We start from the raw sequence: 21,836 nt of genomic DNA on the forward strand, positions 1-21,836 counted from the left end.
AGCCAGGGCTCTTTTCCTTTTTATATCTCACCACCAGGGACTGGGGATCAGGTCAGGGAGGTGAAGTGGGGGACTGCTGAGTACTTCTGAACTCCTATCCCCCCCGTTTTGGAAATTATAATGCCCTATAATAAATGTATCACTTGATGCTAGGAAATGCTACATTCTGGGGAGGATGATATCGGGGAGTGAGTAGGGGGACTGTCAGGGATGATAATGAGTTTAATTTTGTGCATGCTGCATTTGAGAAGCCAATGAATTATACTACTGGGAGTGTCCAAGAAGCAGCTAGATCTATGGCTCAGAGAAAAATGAGCAAGCATGAAAACATCCTGCTTACGTAAACATAGTGATGATAGCCATCAGTAAACACCTACCAGGACTTGTGTTGGGCATTTTATGTAGATCGCACCATTTAATCCTTACAATACCCTTATGAAGTAAGATGTATTATAGTTTGTATCTTACAGCAAGAAAGACTAACGCTTAGGAAAAGTAAGTGACTTGCTCAAGCTCACATAGCTGCTACGTGGCAGAGCTTTGTCACTGGGGTCAGTTCTCTAAGCATTGCCCACGAGCCCTGTCGCTTTGTGTGTGGTACATGGTATTGTTGGTCTAGTCAAAGAATGAATTCAAGGTGGAGTTTAGCAGAAAGCTACCTTTTACGAAATATCTTCATCAGGTGCTTTTGCATGCATCCTTTCTCTCCTGTCAGGTTGGTGGCGGCCCTCCTGGAGACAGGTGCTAGTAACCTCTGTCTTACAAGGTTACTAGTAAGATCCAGAGCATTGAAATACAGACAGATAGGCATCGTTACTTAAGACTGGCCCAGCAAAGGGTCCTATTTGTATACACTAAAAAGAATTTCTGAAAATGTCAAATTACGCTAGGAGATGAAATGTTTCAGAAGCCTGGATTTGGAAAACGTGTGCAAAGAGCCAAAGTGTTTGATAAGTTTCCTTTCTTGCTAAATTTCTAGGACCTAACTATTTTTATGAATGGGAAAAAGCAATACTGTGTGTTTTCCAGTATGATTTATGGAATGATTCAAGAGTAGGAATGAAAAGCCTTTCTTTCTATTGAGTCTGTTTTAGGCTATGGACATAGAGTAGGTCTAGCATGGCCATGGTCAGAGAAGAAGAGGGGGTGATAAATGGGAGAAAAGATTCATGTGAGACTTGGAAACATAGTGGTGCACATGAAGGGAAAGACCTGCCAAATTCTAGACACATCCACGCCCCCTCATTGGCAGAGAAAGGGAGACATACAGACACTTTCATGAAGTAATGTCCTTGTAGTGTGACTTTTATGATATCACTCTAAGACTTCTGCAGCTATTTCAACATTAGAAACCACAGGCTTCAGTGGGCGAGTCAAGAGCCCTGGATGTCAGTTAGGGAGACCTGTGTCCTTACTAGCTCTGCCACCTTGGACAATCAACTGACATTTCCATGTCCAAGTGTTCTGATATGTTGGACTGTGTGGTTCAGCCTTTCCTGTGAAGACCAAGCTCTCTATAGCAAGAAACTTAGCTACCATTGCTAGTGTTTTGCAGAGATTCAAAGGCAGGCGGGGGAATTGGCCCTGTGCGTCTGACACGTCATCTAGGTCATCTTTTATTTACAGGCAAGTCAGGAAAATGGCCACGAGCAAAACCAGAAAGACAGTGAGGAAGCTTGCAAAGGGAAATGGGGATTCGTGCACAGTGCGAGTTTTGGTGACCTTGATGGTTCGGTCCCACTGGGTCAAGATGGCATTTCTGGCTCCTTTCCATTTTCCTGGGCCAGTCAGGCGGAACTGGTATGGTGTGCACGGGCCAAAGAAGATGGTCAAAGCCAGGCGTGGATCCGTCAGGAGCAGAGAGAACAGGTTGGGTTTTGCATCGATGTAAGTCAGAAGCTCATCTATGTATGGGATATAATCTGATTGTAAAGCTTTGCAGTAGCACAAGCCAAACCTATATAAAAGGAAGATTCGGGGGGAAGGGGAAGACAAAAAGATAAAATAATGGTAATCGCAGAACAAGCACAAGCGTCAAAGGTTAACAGTGATGCTGCAAAATTGGCGACGGTTTCTGGATTCTTCCCTTCGTGCCTATTGCCGCCTAAGGGCCTCACTGCATTAGTTAAACACAAGATGGGTTCTTTGAAAAGATACCGTCTATGTATGATATTCTAAATGCTCACAACGCCTCCAGTATTACTATAGTTCTCTGGTCAAATGATTAGCAATTTCTAGAAAAAAACCATGAGTATTTTACATAACTCTACTACTCCTAAATCTTTCTAAAACTCAATCATTGCTAGATTTGTAAAGTATTAAAAAAGCCACAAAAATCAGTAGGATGGAATTCCCTGTAATGCTGGTATCAGTCCCTAAAATCATTGAAAAGATGATTTTCACATGGTTTTGTGACCATATGAAAAGAAGCTTTTACATTGTGTAGCTCTAATTAAATGTCTGTGTCCTACCAGGATTCCATAATGGAGATCAAACTGCGTCCAGGGTCAGGATGAAGGAGAGACATTGGAAATGGTTTTATTGTTTCGGGATGTACCGTGGAGGCAGATCAACACTTGAACTTTGGAAGTATGTATGAATGAGAGAAGTGATAAGTTTCTTAAATGCGGTGATTTAAAAACTTTTTTTATCCTCAGAAATCTTTTTTTAAAGTAAAAAATTACATCAAAGCTCTAAATATGTAGCAAAACAGATAAAACCGGAGATGTTTTGGTTGGATGAGGAGTGAGAGTGGTGGGGGGAGGGGCAAAGCTCCCTTCTTTCTGGCCACCTCCCCCCCATTATCCTTGGCCTTTGCATGATAGACAAAAAGTAGAAAAGTGGAAACCTCTCCTCTAGGGAAGGCATCAGCAAACCTATTCTGCAAAAGGCTGGAGTGTCAGCACTTGAGACTTTGTGGCCATATTATTTCAATTGCTCACCCTGCTGTTACTACCCAAAAGAAGCCATAGACAATAAATAAATTAATGAGTGAGGTTATGTTCTAATAAAACTTTATGGCCATGGAATTTTATATAATTTTCACATACCACAAAAATATTCTCCTTTTTTTCCCCCCAGCCATTTAAAAATGTAAAAGAAAAATTTAGGTGGTCAGTAGATTTGGCCACCAGGCCTTCGTGTGCTGGCTCTCGCTCTAGCTTGGGCCTGAACAAAATAAGACAGTGGAATACAGATCTGTTGAATGAATAGATGAGCAGACCCTTCCAGTGTCAGAGTGAGTAAACTCTCTGCATGCTGATTAAGAAGGTGTGGGATATCTGGTAGAGGAGGGTTAATGATATTTGGTTTAGAATCCCAAACTCCATGTGATGCTGGATGACCACGGTCGGAAGTGATGATTTTGGGACATTAAAACTTCTCAGTTTCCCTTTCCCTCCTCTCTCCTAGTGTTTCCCTCTAAGTCTCAGGTGCTTCTCACCTCTCTTTGTTATTATTATTATTTTTTTTTACCAATATCAGTTATCATTCGAAAAGGACCCATAAGTAGCTAACTCACCCACTGGGCTTGTTCTCTTTCCTCGCATTAACTTCTTCTCTCATGACACTTTGAGGTGGTAAGTTATTCACACCTAAAAACAGACAAAAATGCAATTTAACTTGAGCTTTAGTACTTGCTCAGCGGGTAAAGATGCTTTACTACTGCTCAGCTTTTATTTCTAGTACCCAGCTACTTGTTGGTTCTTCTGGCAAGCGCGTTAGCAGCCTAAGTGGATCGGTGGTATGTTCCTGGTCATACTGCCCCCAGCTGAGAAGACTGGCATCTAGTCACCACGCTACTTCCTCGATATGGCAGAACCTCTCAACCGGTTTGCCTGAATTTTGTCACTGAATTGATTGAATGCTTAAATTTGAATTGAATCAGTTGATTCAGTCAACCTAACGGGTAGATACAGCTTATACAGGGGCTGGCACAAATAACATCCCCTTTTTACTACAACATCTTTTATTACAAAATCGTGAGCCTGTAATTCTGTAACATAACAATATTACACTCGAGGACACCATATGACATTGTAGGTGAAGTGTTCAAATTAAAACGATAAGTTATGACAGCCATGTCATTACCCTACCGACCACACTCGAGCAGGCCTTACTTCCGCTGGACCCTGCATTTGTTGAAGCTCTGGTTTACCTCTGTGCTGGTAATGGCCTAAGCGCATTCTGATAGTGTGATTCAGATCATGAATCCTGCTTTTAAAGATTCCGTTGCTTTGAACAGGAACGAGGGAGGGTCTCTACATTTCTAGGATCCAAAATAACATGGCAAACTAAACGCATCTGCCCTATTTCTCACTCACTTACCTTTCAGGACCCGAACAGCCCATCGAGCTTGTGTTTCTCCTGTGGGTATCATGGAGCCTAAGGAGTTGATGAGGCCAATGACAGCCAGGGTTGGCTTTTCCAGATGCGCTGGGAAGATGTACTTGTACAGCGATGCCTGGCCATTTTCGACTTTCACCACGGTTTCATCAAGGAAGGGGAAAGCAAAGGTGTATCCAGTGGCAAAGACAATGATGTCGATGGGCTGTTCCTCTGGGGATCCGTTAAATATGACGGAGTCTTCCTTCACCTCCTTTACGCTTGGCTTGATGAGCACTCTCCCGGTGATGATGCGGCCTGGGAGCTCGTCGTTTATCACGTACTCTTTCAGCTGTGTTCTGAGCAAACACACAGGAGAGAGAGATCTGCCAGCAAACCGTACAGCAGCAGTCCCGCCCCCTCCCTTCCCGGCGTCACCGGGAAACCCTGCTCCTGGCTAGGAAGAGGATGCCAGTCTTTCTTTTCCCCCCTCTCTGAACTTAAAACATTTTTTTAAGGGGGGAGAATAAGAATTTATCTCTTATTGCTGTTTTAGGTTCATAACAAATTGAGTTGAAAGTACAGAGATTTACCATATCTCCTTTGCCTCTCTCCACATGCACGGCCACCCCTGTTCCTGATCTCCCACCAGAGTGGTGTGTTGATTACAATCAATTAACTTGCGTTGACACATCATCATCAGGAAATCTGAGCATTATTTTTTTTAATTCCCATCCCCTACCCCCTTTCCTTTGGCAATCCAGCTTGTTGTCTATACCTATGGGTTTGTCTCTGTTTTATTTTGTTATTTTAGATCCCACCTAGAAGTGATACGATAGTATATTTGTCTTTCTCTGTCTGACTTATTTCACTTAGCATAGTATTATCTAGGGTCTATCCATGTCGAATAGCAAGATTTCATTCACTTTATTGCTGAATAATATTCCATTATATCTATTACTTGTATAGCAATGCCTGGACACACACACACACACACACACACACAGTCTGTCTGAAAAAAGTCCAACCATTGTTAATATAATGAGAATAGTTTGTATGACATTGATGTAACCTGGCAGCTAAGGAGAGTGGACTGGAATGTGCATAAGCGAACATGGTGACTTCACTGGACTAGTCCGTGGGGGCAGTAGACGCCCTGGAGTGAGCATGTGCACTGTGTGGTATTGGGTTGGCAATGACTGAGCGAGCAGCGAATCTGCCTCAGAGCATGCGCTCTGGGCGTCCACGCCGCCAAGTGACCTCCGCCACTCCTGAGCTCCTGCCGGCTCCTCGGTTCTGAAGCAACAGGCTCCAGGCGAGGCAGCTGGGAGCATGCTGGGGGGACCCCGCGGGTAGGCCCAAGCCCCCAGGAGGGCTCTCGCCGCCCTGTCCAGGTGGACGGCCAGTCAGGGCGCCGCCCGCTCCTCTGGGCTGTGGGGCGGGGGTGGGGGCCCGCAGTTTCCGGGGGACGCCTCAGGCCCGTCTCTTCCTCTCGTTCGTTTCCCTAAGCTGTGCAGTTGGCGCGGGGGCGCCTGGCAGGAGTCGCCCCTCCGTACCTAGGTGCGTGTGTCGCACCACCTTCAAGGGCTCGGTCCTGGAGAAGGCCGCGGGGGGTGGGGGCTGGGGGGGCTGGTTCATGGGGGACCCAGACGGACAGCGAGTGGTTGTAAACAACTGGGGGTTTACTGAGTTGGGTTCACTGAGGGGAAGGAGGTCAGAGCGGCGGAACTCGGCATTCAGGCCTCACTGTGCTCCAGACGCCGCTGGATGCCCGGGGGGCGGGGGGGGGGGGGGCGCGGGGGGGGGGCGCGGGGGGGGGGGCGGCGCGAGGACCGGGCCTGGGCGTTTGGCGCCGCCGCCGGGCTCTCGCCTGCTAGGGGGCGGCTGTGCCAGGAAAACGCGTGTGGGCTTCGAGGGGACGAGGGCGGAGTGATATGTTGGGGCTGTGACTTCGGCGTCATTGAACACTATGACTCTCAACCAGCGGAGCCATTTTAGGCTTATGGCGACTCCACAGTGAGAGCCAGTGGCGTCCGATGCGGAGGACGCGGTGCCTGTTTAACCACACTGTCTAACCACAGTACTTGGCGCTGGCGTTTGGCCCCTCTAGGCCACCGTCTGCCCACGGGTCAGACAGGGACGGCGCCCTGGGCAGCCGCAGCTCCTGGGGCGGGACGAGGAGCGCAGGAAAGGGTGTGTGGGCAAGAACTTCGGGAATTAAGGACCGATTCCTCGGGCTCCTCTCACACGTGAGGAGGGCTGGCTGGCGGTAATGGCGGGGGAGGGCGAGCAGGGCGAGAGGAAGGTATGCGAGAGGAGGTGAAGGGAGCAAACCAACGGCGTGTAGGCCGCAGGTGGGGGACTGTGTGCCGGCGAGGGCGGCGGGGGCACGACATCCCCGTGCTGGGCCAGAGCTAAGTCCGGAGCGGGACGACACAGGGTCTCTGGGCTGTGCCGCCGCCCTCGTAATGACCTCGTTGGGCCAACTTAATGAATAAGGAGTTAAAGCCGTCCGTTTTTGCTAATGGGATAAGTTGTAGTTTGTAACTGAAAGGACAGACGGAAGTCAAGGTCATCTGTACAAGGTCAAGAAGGCACTGCTGTGAGGGAGATGGTGAAGGGCAACTCTAGAATTTGCTTTTTCTCTACCCTGTGACTCAAGGCAAGTGTGTAGCTTTTGTCAGAAGAGTTGTAGACAAATCATTTTCTAGCGATTGCTGCAACTGGATAGAGTAGCTGTGGTACATACAGGCAATGGAATATTACTAGGCCGTACAAAAGAATGAAGTCTTAGCATTTGTGACAGCCTGGATGGACCTGGAGGGTGTTATGCTAAGTGAAACAAGTTAGAGAAAGACAAATACTGTATGATCTCACTCACATGTGGAACCTAAAGAACAAAATAAACAAAACAAATGGCCTCATAGGTGCAGAGAACAGACTGATGGTGGCCGGAGGGGGAGGGTGGTTTGGGGGACTGGGTGACACAGGTGGAGGCGTTGACGAGTGCAGATCACTAGGCACAAAGCAGTGGGGGGTGTGAAGTACAGCGTGGGAGATGCAGGCAGTAATACTGTAATTCCGTGTGGGTACAGGTGGGGCCTGGCAGTATCGGGGAGACGTTCTGTAAAGCAGGTTTGTCTAACCGCCGTGCCGTGCACCTGAAATCGATACTAAGTAATCCTGCAGGGTTGCTGCAGCCGAGGCCGAGGTGACTTGCCGGCCTCCCAGGGCCCACTTGTTCCTCAGGGGGCTTAGCAAGTGACTGAGCGTCCTCCCTGAGCCTCAGTTACCCACAGTACGTGGTGCTGGGTAGGTGAAACTCATCATTTTCCTTGCCGAGAACTCAGAAACGTTCAGCTACCGTGATCAAAGAAGTTTGTGTGAGATTTCCCTTCACATTCAGTCGTGTTGTCATGCTATTGCGGGGTTTGGATAGTCCAGAGAAGGGCGGAGACCCCTCCTTTCTAATAGCCCTCTGTCGATACGTCATATTTACCTGTCTTCTGGGACTAAGCCATAATTTGCATGATTGAACCAGCTGTTTATCTTTCTTGCCATCCACCAAGTCACAACTGGTGTTGGGAGAGAATTTCTGAACACGTTCTGGAATCGAGTCGTGAACAGCATGTCCCAGGGCAGCCCCGAGTCACAGACGCGGCTGATGACCCACGCGCCTCCTGTGGTGCTGAGGAACACCTGGAAGCGAGCAGAGACCCCGCTCAGTCTGCCCCAGTGAACGGGCCTGGCTTGCCGGGGACTCGAGAGGTTTCATAATGGAATGACATCTCAACGTCTGCCACCCTCAAACTACATCCCTGACAGGGCAGTTTGGCTTCCCCAGCTCCTATTTTAAAGTTATTCTTTTGAGATAGTGGTTTGAGTATCTAGAGTACTAACATGCCTTAGGATATATTACAATAATTGTAGGCAATAAGAACAGGGTTTGGCAGTAATTGAAAGGTGTCTAGAAAGGGTTTCATTTGAACTGATGGTAAAATTCAGTAATACAATTAGTTTTGGTGGACTTTTGTTTTTTAATTTACAGATTGTCTGAGTTTTCCCCAGCTGACCGAATTCACTAAGCTAATAAGCTAATAGCTTTTTTTTTTTTTTTTTTTTGGTACTAACACAATGAATTGTTTATACAACAGTTTAAAATTCAGAAAATTTATTCCACTAGTCTGTTACTTTGCATATGCAAAACAACTGATTTAACAGATGATTTTTCCCCTAACAAACTGAGGCATGGAGACCAGAGCTACAGTGTCAGTGTTTTTGTTACAAATGCTCTTTGGCCTTAAAAGGGAGCAGTATATGCAATACAGGAAATGTGGGGCAGGGCTTGTGAGCTTATCAGTGATTCTGACACTAAACGTATTTGCACTGAACCTGCCTCTCTGTTGTCATGCAGAATCCAGTAGGACATGTTGGCAGATATGAATTATGCTTCGAACTGAGAGAATTTTCTTGTTTGATACCAAAATGATAAGATGTGTGCCAACCCATGTTTTCTGATTGAAGAAATTTCCAACTTACTAGAAACATAGTCATAATAATATGCTACCTGCCTGTGGTGGTCTTAGTGCATGAGACTACGCTAATATTTGTCTCAGGGCCTCCCTTCTCTTCCTTTGGGATGACTTCACCAGTCTGCTAAGTCTTTCCAAATCAGTCCATCAACAAAGCAGTCAGCAAGTCCTTTCCTGAGAGTTCCAAAAGGGAGTCAAAGTTATTCACTCTCAGTTCTCTTTCTTCATACTACTTTCACTGTTGCAAGTGTTGATCTAGTGACTTATCCTCATTTACCTGGCCCCTGTTTTCCCATGACTGCGTGCCCCACGACAGCGTGCCCCACGACAGCAGGGACTTGTCTTTGTTGTCGTGTTCTTCAGTGTATCCCTGGTGCCTGGCACAACATTTAGCACCTCGGAAGCCAACAACTAATATGTATTTATTGGCCAAATGGCTCTCAGTGAGTTCATAGCATAGTTGGAAGGAAAACATGTACTATAAATGTAATTAGCAATAGTAAGAGTTAAAAAGTGCTAGCTGAGGAGTGTAAGTTACAAGTGTCACATCATTTCTTACCAGGGAGAGCTCCCTTTGTGTTGGGGTGAGATAGCTTGGAATGTATGTGTAGATGGTAATGAGAGTAGAGGGTACACCCTGGCCGGGTAGCTCAGTTGGTTAGAGAGTATCATCCTCATATGCCAAGGTGGCAGGTTGGAACCCAGGTCAGGGCATAAATAAGGGAAACAATAAATAGGTGTTTCTCTCTCACTTTCCCCTCTCCCTCTTAAAAAAGAGAGAGAAAAGGCACTGTGGAAGGGGGGTGTGGTATGGGGGAAGCGGGACACAGTTGTGGGGATTGGAAAGGGCTCAGAGTACACCTGTCAGGCTATAGTTGATGCAGGAAAGTAGTGGGGAGTCAAATTAAAGTGACAGATTTGGACCAGTTTACAGACAGCCCTGTAATGCAGAGGTAATACATCTCCAACTTATAATTTTAGATAGGGCATTTATTAGAAGTTTTTTTTTTTTTAAACATAAGAGTGTCATAACAAAAGCAGGCTTTGCAGAGGATTTGTTTGTTGGTGGTTGGGCATCTGGATGTTGTTCTGTGTGGGAGGATGGATTGGGGGTGGGGCTTTGAATTAAAGAGACCTGGATTTGAAGACTGGCTCTACCACCAGTGAGGGGTATGATCTTAGGCAGCGGGTTCCTCAGCCTCTGTAAGCCTCAGTGTCTTTACCTGTCATCAGGGTACTAACAGCCCCGGCTGCAGTGGCTTTTTTCGTTGAGTGGCAGAGACAGTGCAGTCAAGTGCTTGGCACAGAGTAAGCTCCAATAAATAGTAATTATTTCTGACATTATTATTAGGACGATGCTGCAGCTGTAGGGTGAGGTGGTATGGGTCTGATGATGGTGGTGACAATTAGTACCAAAAGGAGGGAGCAAATGGGAGACCTTAGCAAGAAGCTGCCAGAGGCCTCCACGAGCCCTCACGGGATGCCTGGGAGAGCAACAGAAATAGGAAGTCCGAGAAGTAGGTTTTGGAAGAAAGATGCCACCTTGAATTCTCAGAGAAATTAATAAACATTTAAGAAAAATACTTAAAAAAATTACTTTGTATATGTGTTTTAGGCATATTTGTGCCTTTTGTCATTTATCATGGTGTCCATCACTGATTGCCTGAGGCATGTGTCTTAAGATAAAGCTCTTTATTAAATAACATCGAGAATGGTACCTTCTCGGTAGATATAAAAAGAGTCATGGGGATGTAAAGTACAGCATAAGTATGGAGAATATAATCAATGATGTTCTAATGACTAGGTATGGCGTCAGGTGGGCCCTGGACTTATTGGGGAGATCACTTCATAAGTTATCTAATTATATGCTGTGCACCTGAAACTAATGTAATAGTGAATGTCAACTGTAATGGAAAAGTAAAAAATAGAGAAAATTACTATGGGTTCAGAAGCAATCACAGTGTAAGTAAAAAAAACATAAAACTAAAGAGTAAGGTACTTTGTGTTAAGAAAATGGTACCTTTTTTGCCACGTGGCTGGCCTCCACAGCAATGTCTGCACCAGAATTTCCCGCTCCAATCACAAGAACTCTCTTGTCCTTAAATATGTCTGGATATTTGTACTGTCGGCTATGAAAGTATTGGCCTTTGAATGTATTTATACCTGTAGAGAAAAATAAGTCAAATAGATTCTTTACAGGATCAGTGAGTGAGACAAAAGTATTGTTCAGCTACTGACACCCTTTAGACACGTGATTTAGATTGTTTATAGCAGCATACTCAATTTTAAGAAAATCTGAAATGTGAATAAAAATTAGTGATTATTAATTCAATGGAGGCACTTCATTTCATTAGATAGGCCTCTAGTTTTCTTTACTAGGTGGTTGACTACTAAATTGAAATATCATGGCATAAAGACTTAGTAGGAAAAGTATAAGGAGTTATTACCATTTAAAGGTTGATAGAAATAATGGGATAGTAACATCCTATATACTAATGTTATAGAGAACCTTTCACAAGCAAGGACCAAGAGCCCCTCAACTTATGGGCATGAAACCAGAGGTTTAGAAACATAAAGTGCAAGGCCCAATATTATTTAGCTTGTTAATTGTGTAGCCTAGAATCTGTGCCCCTGGGTCCCAAGCTCATCCTAGTCAAACTGTGTGCATTGGCTCAGTTGCTTTCAGGGTATGCTTCTTCCTAATCTGATTTGACTTGAGTGACATGTGGAGGTTAGATCAAGGACCATTGGAGGTATATGAGTTTGTTGTAAAATGAGTATTGGCATAACTCTAGGTTATATGTAGATTGTGATGTCTCTCCTGGACTCCTACAAAAATCCACTCCTTCCATACAGGCTGCAGGGTGTCTCATCCACCTCCACATTCTTAGTGCATTGTGCATAGTACAGTAGTGCTAGATGGATGCAATGCTCTCTTGATGCCACGGAGCTTCCTTGATTCTTGGAATGATCCTGTACCGGGCACTCCTTCCTAGGAGTTTGGGGTAGCTCGCTGCTCAGGAATCTTCTCTGCAGGCAACAGTGGATGAAGAATTGGGTTGTGTTGTGGGGTGGTGAGGGTTCACTGCTGATAATGTTCAAGCAGAGGCTGGTGAGCCTCTCTCAGGGATAGTGGGGAAGAGTTTCCTGCAGTGGGAAGATCGAATGTGGTGCTTTTCTTCAGTGATTCTGTCCTGTGGCAGTTTTTGGGATATGCTTCACTTGACCTGACTTGAGTAACCTCCGGGGGCTGACTGATGACCAGGGGAAACACATGAACTCACTGGATGATGACCCTTGAGATCACAACAGTTCGTATTTAGAAGAAAATTTCCTAAAGTTTAAACTCTTTGAATATTTTACTGAAGATGAAATAAACAAAACCACTGATTTTCTATTCCCTCTGAGTTGTAATTTGATTGATATTTAACAGAGATTAACACGAATCTTGGTTGCAAAAGACAGAAAAAGACAATGAGCCCCAAAGATGTCTTCACCTGCCTCCCAAGGCTCATCACCCTGTCGATGAGTGAGTGACCCAGTGCCATGAACCTCTCTGATCTAGTTAAATGCTATGACTCATATGAAAAAATCAAATTGCATTTTCCTTTATTCATTGGTTGACTTGGGTGGCCTCTAACTTCAACTTTGGCAATGCACTTATGCCACCAACTTGTCTAGGTATCTCATGTCTTAGAAGCCATTCTGAGTGCTGCCAGGCACTTAAGGAGGGACATTGAACTTCAGTGAAGCATAAAACTCCTTGTTATTCATTCTTCTCTTTGGTACTCATAGGTTGTTTGGAACATATGAAAGCCAAAAACTGGCCAGGAAGTGCAGTTTAGGAAAAAACCCATTACCTCACAACTTAAACTACTTAAAGGAGGAACCATAGGAATTAATTCCCAGCCCAGTCAAGGACCAGGATGGCTCTATGAGACACATGAAGATCAGTTGCAGAAAATGTTGTACCTGGAAAGGAGTCCAGTGGCAAATTTGGGTCAGTAAGCAAACCAGTGCAGACCATGACGGCATCAAAGACAGTGGACTCTTGCTTCCCTTCACGCAGAGTGACTACGTCCCATTGGCCGGTGACAGTGAAATCTGGGCGTTTAGTTACACTGCACACTTTAGTCTGAAAAAGAATCATAGACGTCATGATGAATAGTTATCAAGGTTCCAGTAAAGGCTTATGGGCTAGTTGACATCTCAAACATTCTAGAGCTCAGACTAAACATAATTAATAAACAAAATTCTGCAAATTGAACTGGGCTACCTCTGGCAACTACCAGTCCATTCTCTGTTTCTATAAGTTCAGATTTTTAGATTCCATATTTAAGTAAGATCAGATAATATTTGTTTTTCTCTGATTTATTTCACTTAGCATAATACCCTCAGGGTCTATCCATGTTGTTGCAAATGGCAGGATTTCCTTCTTTTTTTTAATGGCTGAAATATATATTATACTTTATATAAATATATATTAATACACACACATTATATATAAAATATATATTACAATATGTGACATTGAAACAAACATATATCATATATATACTTAAAGTAATATATACTTTATATTATCAATATACAATATATGCTATATATTATATAATAGTATATATAATATAATATATATATCTCACATTCTTTTTATCCATTAATCCATCACTGGACTCTCAGGTGGTTTCCATGTCTTGGCCATGGTAAATAATGCTGCAGTGAACAAACTCTTTGAGTGTATTTTGATCAGGAGAACTTTTAAGGTTGTGAATGTAAATCTCATTTGCTCTTTGTTTTGGTGAATCTTCCTACTCATGTTGCTTTCTCTGTGTAGTTCCTTGTGAATTCTCAACATGCCCATCTCAATAGGGAGGGAAACAGGAGAAGGGAAACACATGGATTTTCGTTTGTTTCTTGGAGAGGAAGGGGAAAAAAGAAAAGAGAGAAAGAAGATATATTCATTTACTCATGTCCTTTTACTTCCCTCCTGTCTTTGTCCTAGAGCCAAAGAGAAGAATATTCAAAGGTTTTTTCTAACACCAAGGGTACCGAAAAAAGTTTCCCCTCAGGTAGTGAGGTTCTCTGTGTGTGGGCCATCGCATACGCCCATCCCCATCAAAGGAAAGTCAGGAGGAGAGCACGCAGCTGGTGATAGAAGTTCTCAGATGCCTGTGTGCAGGCATTTGGCCCACGTTGAAGATGTGGTTTGATATGTTTTAGGTGCCTTAGGATACTTGGATACAAGTGTTACAAATTGAAATCTATGCCGGTGTATCTTTACACAAAGTATCTACCTCCAACCACAGATTCCCTTGGGGTGGGGTTAGTACAGGAGAAACGGAATCCAGCCAGGTGCCATCAGCCTTGCCAGTTCACTTTCTCATCTATGGAGCCCAAGACTAGGCTACAGAAAGAGCGTAGAAAATAGGTTATAAAGTACTCCCTGGCTGCTAACTGATGTTGGGTCTTACCTTGAATTGAATGCATTTCAGAAAGTTGAAGTGGTTTGCATACATTTTGAGATATTCCAGGAACTGAGCATTGGGCACATAGTTTGGATAATCTTCTGGGAATGGAAAATCTGAGTAACAGGACATCTCCTTGCAGCTGTTGGAAACCACAGACTTGTAGAGGCTGGCTCTGCCTTCTTCGACATGTTCCTGTACAGACAATGCATGTGCGTGAGTGTGGTTGTGTCTGTGTACATGCGTGCACACCCATGAAGTGGATGTTAATTTTTAGGGACTCACACATTTCTTGGAATTTGGTTTATGTCCTTTGACTCTGTGTAAATTTAGATTTTATATTTTGATATTTTTCTTTGCTTCATTTTTCTAGTAGTTCATTTTTGTTATATTTTACAAATTTAACTCTGTCTCTTCGTGATTGGAAATGAAAGAAACACTGACTCTTGTCCCCAGGTTGAGAGGCACAGCTCTCTAGATCAGTGCCTCTTAATCTTGTTGAGAATCAGCTGAGAAATTTTAACATGTAGTTGCAGATTCAGTGGGTCTGGCAGGCCTGGGATTTTGCATTTTTAACAAGCTCCTGTGCACTTACTGCTGGTCCATGGACCGTGGTTTGAGAAACAAGGCTTTAGAGTGGTCCTGCCCACCAGGAATGTGATGGAGAGGTGCTTAAAACTGTTCCAGTAGCCGCGATAAAAGAGTAAAAAGAAACAGGTGAAATTAACTTTAGTAGTATATTTTTAAACTCAATATATTGAAAATTTTATAACTTCAATATGTAATTAATATAGACATTATTTTTAAAAATATATTTATTTATTTTTACAGAGGGGAAAGGAGGGAGAAAGAGAAGGGAACATCAATGTGTGGTTGCCTCTCACACACCCCCTACTGGGGACCTGGCCTGTAACCCAGGCATGTGCCCTGATTGGGAATTGAATCAGTGATCCTTTGATTCGCAGGCCCACGCTCAATCCACCAAGCCACACTAGCCAGGGCTATATAAATGTTATTAATGAAAGTATTTTACATTCTTTTTCTCATAGTCTTTGAAGTCCAGTGCATATTTTACACTTTTCAATTAAAATGCTGAATTTTCACTGGAAGAAGTGGGTTCACATACCCAAATTGTTAGCAAATATTCCTAAAAGTTCTTTGATAGTTGAAAGTAGTATTGGTTTTAAAATTAAATAAAACAAAAAATGTAGGTTCTTAGTCATGTCAACGACATTCCACAGTTAACATGTGGCTGCTGGCGATGTGACCGAGAAAGGGGCTCTGTCATAAACCTGACAGGCTCAGGGGCCCACAGGGCAGGCCTGACAAGCTCCGTGACCAAACGTGACCGCACAGGATGGTCTGACCACAAATTCCTAACCAGGCAGGTCAAGGTGGGCAGTCACATGCCAGGCCTACAGCTTCCTTCGCAAAGGTCAGTCTCTGACGTCAGCGAGCCCCATCCACTGTCTGATGCGTGTAGGAGAGATAACATGTCCTTGAAGTGTCAGAGTGGTTTTCTTTCCCAGACCTCTCGAAGGCATAGCCACTGGGACGAGAGCACGGGGCCTCAGAACCCCGTGCTTTTATCTTGTTCCCTACGTGCCATCTCTGTGTGCTGTAAGTGTGAATTCTTAGCTCTCCTCTGCCCAACGAAGCAAAAGAAGTATGTGTTCCTCCATTTTGCCTTTTATCCAACCCTAGAGGTTCCCTCACTTCGCTTACCCCTTCCTCCTTCACCTACCACCAGTGGGTTTTGCATAACCCTCCTTACACCGCCTCCTTTGATTCTAAGGTACAAAATAAGCCACAAAACTGCTGTTCTCCAGAACATTTCCTCAGTCTGTTGATATTTTGCTTCCTGCCAATTGACATCAGTTTGGCTGAATAAACTCATAAAAATTTCTTTACATCAGCAGTCACTTTATTGGATAGCAGAATTTCAGAACATCCTTCAACTTGAAGCCAGGCATTAGAAATAAATTCAGTGCTGGTTTGAAAGTGATCAATTCTCTCTCCCTTCCTCCCTCTCTCCCCCCCTCCTCCATCCCTTCTCCTGTCCTCTCTTTCTCAAATCAATAAAAAAAACCAACAACCCAAAATAGAAGTGATCAAATTTCCTCTGGGTTGTAGGAAGAAAAGACAATAGGACTGAGCTGTGAGGAGCTGTAATATGGAGAACTGAGAGCAAACAGCACGGGAAGTGACTGTTGTGTTGTTAAATGGAAACCTTCAGAGTGGAAAGCTTTTCTGAAAAAGGGTTTGTCAGGACTCAGACTAGCCAGGGAAAGGGCCTGGTCAGGGGTGTGCAGTCTAAACCACCAGCAGCAGGCAGGGCTGGATGGAGAGGACAGCATGTCCACCCCTTGGGGAAGAAAGCCGTACCTTGTTTTGAAAGAATTTACATTGGCTATAAATGCAGGGGTTGGGAGGAGGTGAAGGCAGCAAGTTTGGGGACACACACATAATCTGCAAGGGAGGAGCTTGCTTTTTAGGGTCGGTGGTGAGCAACGGTCTGGAAAGTTTATGTATAAGCAAGGAGCAGAGGAGCCTACCTATAATCTTGGGATAGTTGAAGAAATAACCACATGGAAGTTAATTCAGAGTTTCAACATGCATTCAGGAATGTTACCAGTCTTTTGTTGGTTTTGGCCTGCAGTTGTTAACTGATTAACCTGTGTGTGTCTTCTTTCCAGCCATGTTGCTGTGGTTTATTTGAGGACATCACAGATTTTTTTCGCCTTGTCAGTATAATGGGAAAAAATCAGTTATAAACATCTTGGGCTCAATCAGTATATGGCCAAAGTTCCCTTACGTTTCTCTGGCATCTGAGAGCATCATGTAATGAATAATAATACTCTGTTAATGCTGTCAGTTTCTAGTTAACACCAATAAAAGGCTGAATCTGGAATATATACTGTTAAATGGGGGCAGAGGTGTGCATAATACCTGTAAACATTTCTGTAAAACTAGGTCTAAAAAATGTAAAGCTTTTTGTTATGGCATGTTTAAATATGAAAGAGTAACAAGGACTCACCTAAATTGGATAAGCCAGGGAACCCCCCAAAAGGTAGGAGCTTGTAAATTATACTCCCTCAAAGATAATAGGAATTCAGTAATTGTTTGTTGAATGTTTGAATAAAAAGAGTCCTACCAAGATTACCAAACTTACAGAAATATGTCTTTTAAAGAAAGCTAGTAAGAATCGGGTTTACCAAGCTTCATATAGAAATGGCTGAGGGACATTCCTCACTGTTCATAAATCATTCTGTAATGACTTTGACGTGAAATATTATACTTTATCATTGCCCTCACTGAATCTAAAAATTATATGGCACATAGGGCACATAGTAGGTGCTCAATAAATGTTTGTGGCCTAAACGGAAAGGTGCGTGGACAGAGGAAAGACCTCGATGCAGAGAAGGAGGGGTGTCACTCCAGGGTTCTTGGAGTCTGGACTGTGTCACAGGGACGTGAAGCGCGGGGCACAAGGTGTTCCCCCAGTGCATATGGAGTTGCGACCGCTGGATGCTGTGTTGGTTCCACACGAGCGCTGACTCTCAAGGCTGGAACTCAAGTTCTTTGAGAGTGATACTCATTTTGAGTGACAAGACAATTCCTTACATTGCGACCACTGGATGCTGTGTTGGTTCCACACGAGCGCTGACTCTCAAGGCTGGAACTCAAGTTCTTTGAGAGTGATACTCATTTTGAGTGACAAGACAATTCCTTACATTTGATTTCTTCAACATCATTTGATAGTTGAGGTCATCAGCCTCTAATGCTGCTGTCCCAAGCCGCCCTTCCCTAGCAAGGCCCTGAGAGAGTGGGTGTGTGACAGACACACCACCTGTCCCCATTGGAGTCGGTAGTCAGAATTGTGTTCTTTGCCAGTGTACCCCTTTTCTCTTTAAAGGTGGCAACCCCTTCCCAGCCCCAGTGAACAGTGGCCTCTCTCTTCCATGGCAACCGTTGTCTGTTTTCTCCTTGCTGAAGGCAGTGGTGGCTGGACGAGACCAGTCATGCCCTCTGAGTGTGAATGAAGCTCAGTGGTTTATTATCTCCATAGTCTTTGGAGGAAATGGAAACCATGTCCACAGGTGTCTTGGGTTTCTTCAGTTTGCCAATCTGGTTTTGCTTTAGGCTCCCTCTGCCCAGCGCAGGCACGGAGGATCCCCCTGTACACACTCTCTGGCAAGCACAGCCTTTGCTAGAACAGGTTTTGAGTGGGCACCTCTAACTAGCCTTCTGTGGAGAGTGTGTGTGGTGAGGTGGGAGGGGGTAGGGTGTCTCTAGAAAGACCTAGGGGACTCATCTAGCACGTTAGAGCCAGGTGCCCCTTCAAGGTCACCTGGTTTAGGGATTTTCACTCAGGCTCTGGGGGGCATCTCAAGGTGGTAAAGAGACTGCTATGTCAGAGAGGGCTGCTGAATGAAGGTGGGGGTGGTTTCCCTGCTTCCCAGCCCCCCAGTAATTCAGCTTTTATCTCTTTAAGCTGGTTCCTTGTTCTCATTTTATACAAATGGAATGATTGTCAGTTGGGTGCTGTTTACCCAACTACTGCTGGATTACCCTCTTTCCCTTCCTTTTGATGTCTTCTCACATGCCTCACCATATTTTTTCACCACCGTCTTCATTTTTCTTCATTCTCCACCCCACTCTCGCTTCACGCTCCCCAGATACCACATTTTCCCAGAAGAGTTGAGGCCTCCTGGATGTGCTCCTGTATCTTCCTTTCTGCTTTAATGTTTCTCCTCTGTGTTCACACTTCCCTCCCTTTCGTTCCCTCCTGTTTCTGAGGAGGTTGTGTCTGTCCCCCTCTGCCAGGCGAACCCTTCCCCATGGGCCTGCAACTCCACTCCTTCCTCTCAATGCCAGGACCTCGTCCCATCTGGGCTTGAGCATTCAGTCTTTTCCTACCGCCCAGCCATTTTCTCTTTGCCTGCAGACAGCGGGGTCTTCTCAGCATGCACACAAAACAAACACAACAACAACAAATCTTATTTTTCTCATTGCCCATTACTTTCCAAGTTGAGTGTGAACCTTTTAATCAAACATTCAGCCACTCTCCCATTATTTCTCTGACATGAACCACATACACCAATAAGCTATTTTTATTTTCCAAACATGCCCAGGACTTTCTCTTTACTGGTTCTCTCCCTGGTGTCTCCCACACAGTCTCTTCTGCCAGTTGAAATCCTTTGAAGTCCGTTATGTGCCATCCCTTCCATGAAGCCTTCCTTGGTTCCTCTCAAGTGGTTGTAATCCTGTCCCTCATTTAAATGCCCATAGCACTGTTTCTGACTTGTAGGTGCCTACCCCTTTCCTACCAGCCTGACAGCTCCCAGAGGGCAGGGAGAATGCTTCTCAATTTGGTGTCGCCACGGTGCTTTTTGTGCACAGAAGTTTGACCAGCCCAAGTCACACAGCTAGTTGGGTCCAGCTGCATCTGGAACTCATTTATTTTAATTCTGACATAAATATTTTTTTTGTGTGTGTGTTTATAATTATATAGGTCTGTGACCTGTATAAGGCCCATTTTTGTCTGGTATCCTGAGAACCCTGGGCTCACATTTTCCTTTGGTTGAGGTGACTTTAACCAAATCACCTTGCTAATTACCCCTATAAATGGGCCATGCCAGTTCCCACACTGGTGGATTAGTAGTGCTTCTTTGGAATGCCATGTTAAGAAGGATCCTGAGGCTCACCAAGGAGGGGGTATCATGCCTGATTGGCAATGTCTGCAATGCACATGGGAGGGAAAGTTACCGTGACCTGGTGCCTGGTTTCTGCTCTCCTAGTGGAACATAGGCCATTTGAATTGTGGGAACAGCTGTGTTCTTTTGGCTCTCTCCTTTGGGAGGTGTCTATGCACTGATGGTCCCATTCAGTGGTTGGACACATTTCAAGACATACAGCCCTTCCTTCTGTGAGCCAAGCTGGCCTCCACAACCTTCACCTCCCTGGAGCTTTGCTCACCGAGTCAGAAAACAATGAATTTTCCCCAGTTCCAAGTCACTCTCTCTGTGCTGGAGGAATGCCCTCTTTCTCTAGCCCCTCAGGGGCTCTGAGGCCAGGACACCTGACACCTTGCTCCCTTCCACCATTCCTGGAAGCTCTCTGCACATCTCGTTGAAGACTCAGGGGAAATGGTCTTGCCCTCTGGAGAAGGAGGGAAAATTGGAGGTCTGGGAAATCTCCAGTATTTCCCAGACTGAGCCACGGAGCTCACAGGGGTTAAGGGACCTCCAACAGGGCCCCTGTGGCCCCCTGGGCCCCAGGCTGGTCAACAGTGGGCTTTATAGACCCCTCTCCTCCTTCCTCTCCTCACTGCCCTCTCCAGTCCAGTCCGGAGCCCTGTTGAGATTTGAGAAATCATTTACTTTGCTCAGGGAACAAAAAAGGCTCCAAACCCACATTCTTGACTCCTGATTGTCCTTGGCACGGGCTGAGACTGCCTGGAAAGAGGACCTTGAGGACCGAGCCCATTCTGTAGCAAGCCCTGCGCTGTTCTACTTCAGCTAGAGCAGGGCTGGAAGGAGAAGCAGGTACAAGCAGCACAGACTTGCAGCCAGAGGGAGGAATTCCGGCACTGTGTTTGCACCTTTTCCACAAGCACTGCTCTCTCTGGTCTGGCCTCCGCCTCCTGATTCTGCCCCTGCTCCCCTCCCCTGGGGTGCTTCTGGCCCGTCCCAGCCACTCCATCCTCCCCCCCATTTCATGGGCATCTTCCTGCCTCTGGGCTTTGGATAATGTTAGTAAGGCCACCGACACACCTTGCACTGAAGCTTGGGCTGCGCCCTGCTGCTTTCATCAGTTTCAGCAGCCCTTCCTGGCCACCTCACCCCCCTTCCCCACCCGCCTCTCAGTTCAGCAGACATTTCTAGCCCCTCCCCAGAGCAGCTGGCCCTTGTGGAAGAAATGCATTCCCTTTTGCACCGGTCATGTCCTTTTCTCAGCATATATAAAAAGTGGTTAAAGCCCCACTTACAGTGAATCTCCACAGCCCCCCAAGGTCGTCGCTTCTCTCGAAGCAGGTGGGCTCCAGGCCTTCCTCCAGGCAGCACTTGATGGAGGCCAGGCCGCTGACCCCGGCCCCCACAATTGCAACCCGCTTGGCCATGTTCTCCTGTGTAGGGGAGAGGCTGCAGAGCTCCTTTTTTTTCACAAGTGGAAGCCCCACCCCACCCTTGGCTGCTCCAGCAAACCAGAAGACAGATTTCGGGCAGTTAAGGGATTTGTTGCTGTCCAATGATCTGTAGCTAGTCGCTGGTGTTGTGATTTCGAGGAGGAGTTGGCCAGGCCCCTGGTTTAACCCTGTCTGGTGTGTTCCTACCCGCTCCCTCGGACTGGAGCCGATGGTAGTATAGTGGTTGCTGGGACTGTCATTCCTGGCAGAGTAGGCAAGGGTCACCTTGCCCAACGTGTTTTTTTAAAAAAAATGAACTGAAGTTCAGAGAGGTGTGGTGACATGATGTGAGGCCACACAGCCGCTGGTGGTGTGGAGTTGGGA

At 45.4% G+C, this 21,836-nt stretch overlaps 1 protein-coding gene across 4 annotated transcripts; it reads right to left on the bottom strand.

The window, feature by feature from the left end:
- Nucleotides 1–1,600: 1,600 nt before the first annotated feature.
- Nucleotides 1,601–21,477, bottom strand: LOC112297065 (flavin-containing monooxygenase 1). Of its 4 annotated transcripts, none has more exons than XM_024551889.4 (8): nucleotides 21,315–21,474; nucleotides 14,330–14,518; nucleotides 12,828–12,990; nucleotides 10,876–11,018; nucleotides 7,823–8,022; nucleotides 4,327–4,682; nucleotides 3,521–3,593; nucleotides 1,601–1,957 (listed from the first exon to the last, which is right to left on the bottom strand). In XM_024551889.4, the coding sequence occupies exons 1-8, from the start codon at nucleotides 21,444–21,446 to the stop codon at nucleotides 1,621–1,623; spliced, it is 1,593 nt and encodes a 530-aa protein (XP_024407657.2). In that variant the 5' UTR covers nucleotides 21,447–21,474; the 3' UTR covers nucleotides 1,601–1,620. The 4 variants fall into 4 exon arrangements, with proteins under 4 accessions (XP_024407657.2, XP_024407648.2, XP_045045571.2 ...); XM_024551880.3 differs by lacking the exon at nucleotides 21,315–21,474 and adding an exon at nucleotides 13,502–13,771 and having other exon boundaries at nucleotides 14,330–14,466; XM_045189641.3 differs by having other exon boundaries at nucleotides 1,767–1,904.
- Between the last annotated feature and the right edge of the window lie 359 nt (nucleotides 21,478–21,836).

This window comes from Desmodus rotundus, chromosome 12, assembly GCF_022682495.2.
Source record: "Desmodus rotundus isolate HL8 chromosome 12, HLdesRot8A.1, whole genome shotgun sequence".
Taxonomy (NCBI): Eukaryota; Metazoa; Chordata; class Mammalia; order Chiroptera; family Phyllostomidae; genus Desmodus; species Desmodus rotundus.

Bases quoted from the DNA above. Each gene is read 5' to 3' on its own strand.
- LOC112297065 (XM_024551889.4), bottom strand. From the start codon at position 21,446: ATGGCCAAGCGGGTTGCAATTGTGGGGGCCGGGGTCAGCGGCCTGGCC. The intron at 14,519-21,314 runs GTAAGTGGGGCT...TTGTCTGTACAG, and splicing joins GGGGGCTGTGGAGATTCACT to GAACATGTCGAAGAAGGCAG. The intron at 1,958-3,520 runs GTGAGTTAGCTA...CCTTTTATATAG, and splicing joins AAAGAGAACAAGCCCAGTGG to GTTTGGCTTGTGCTACTGCA.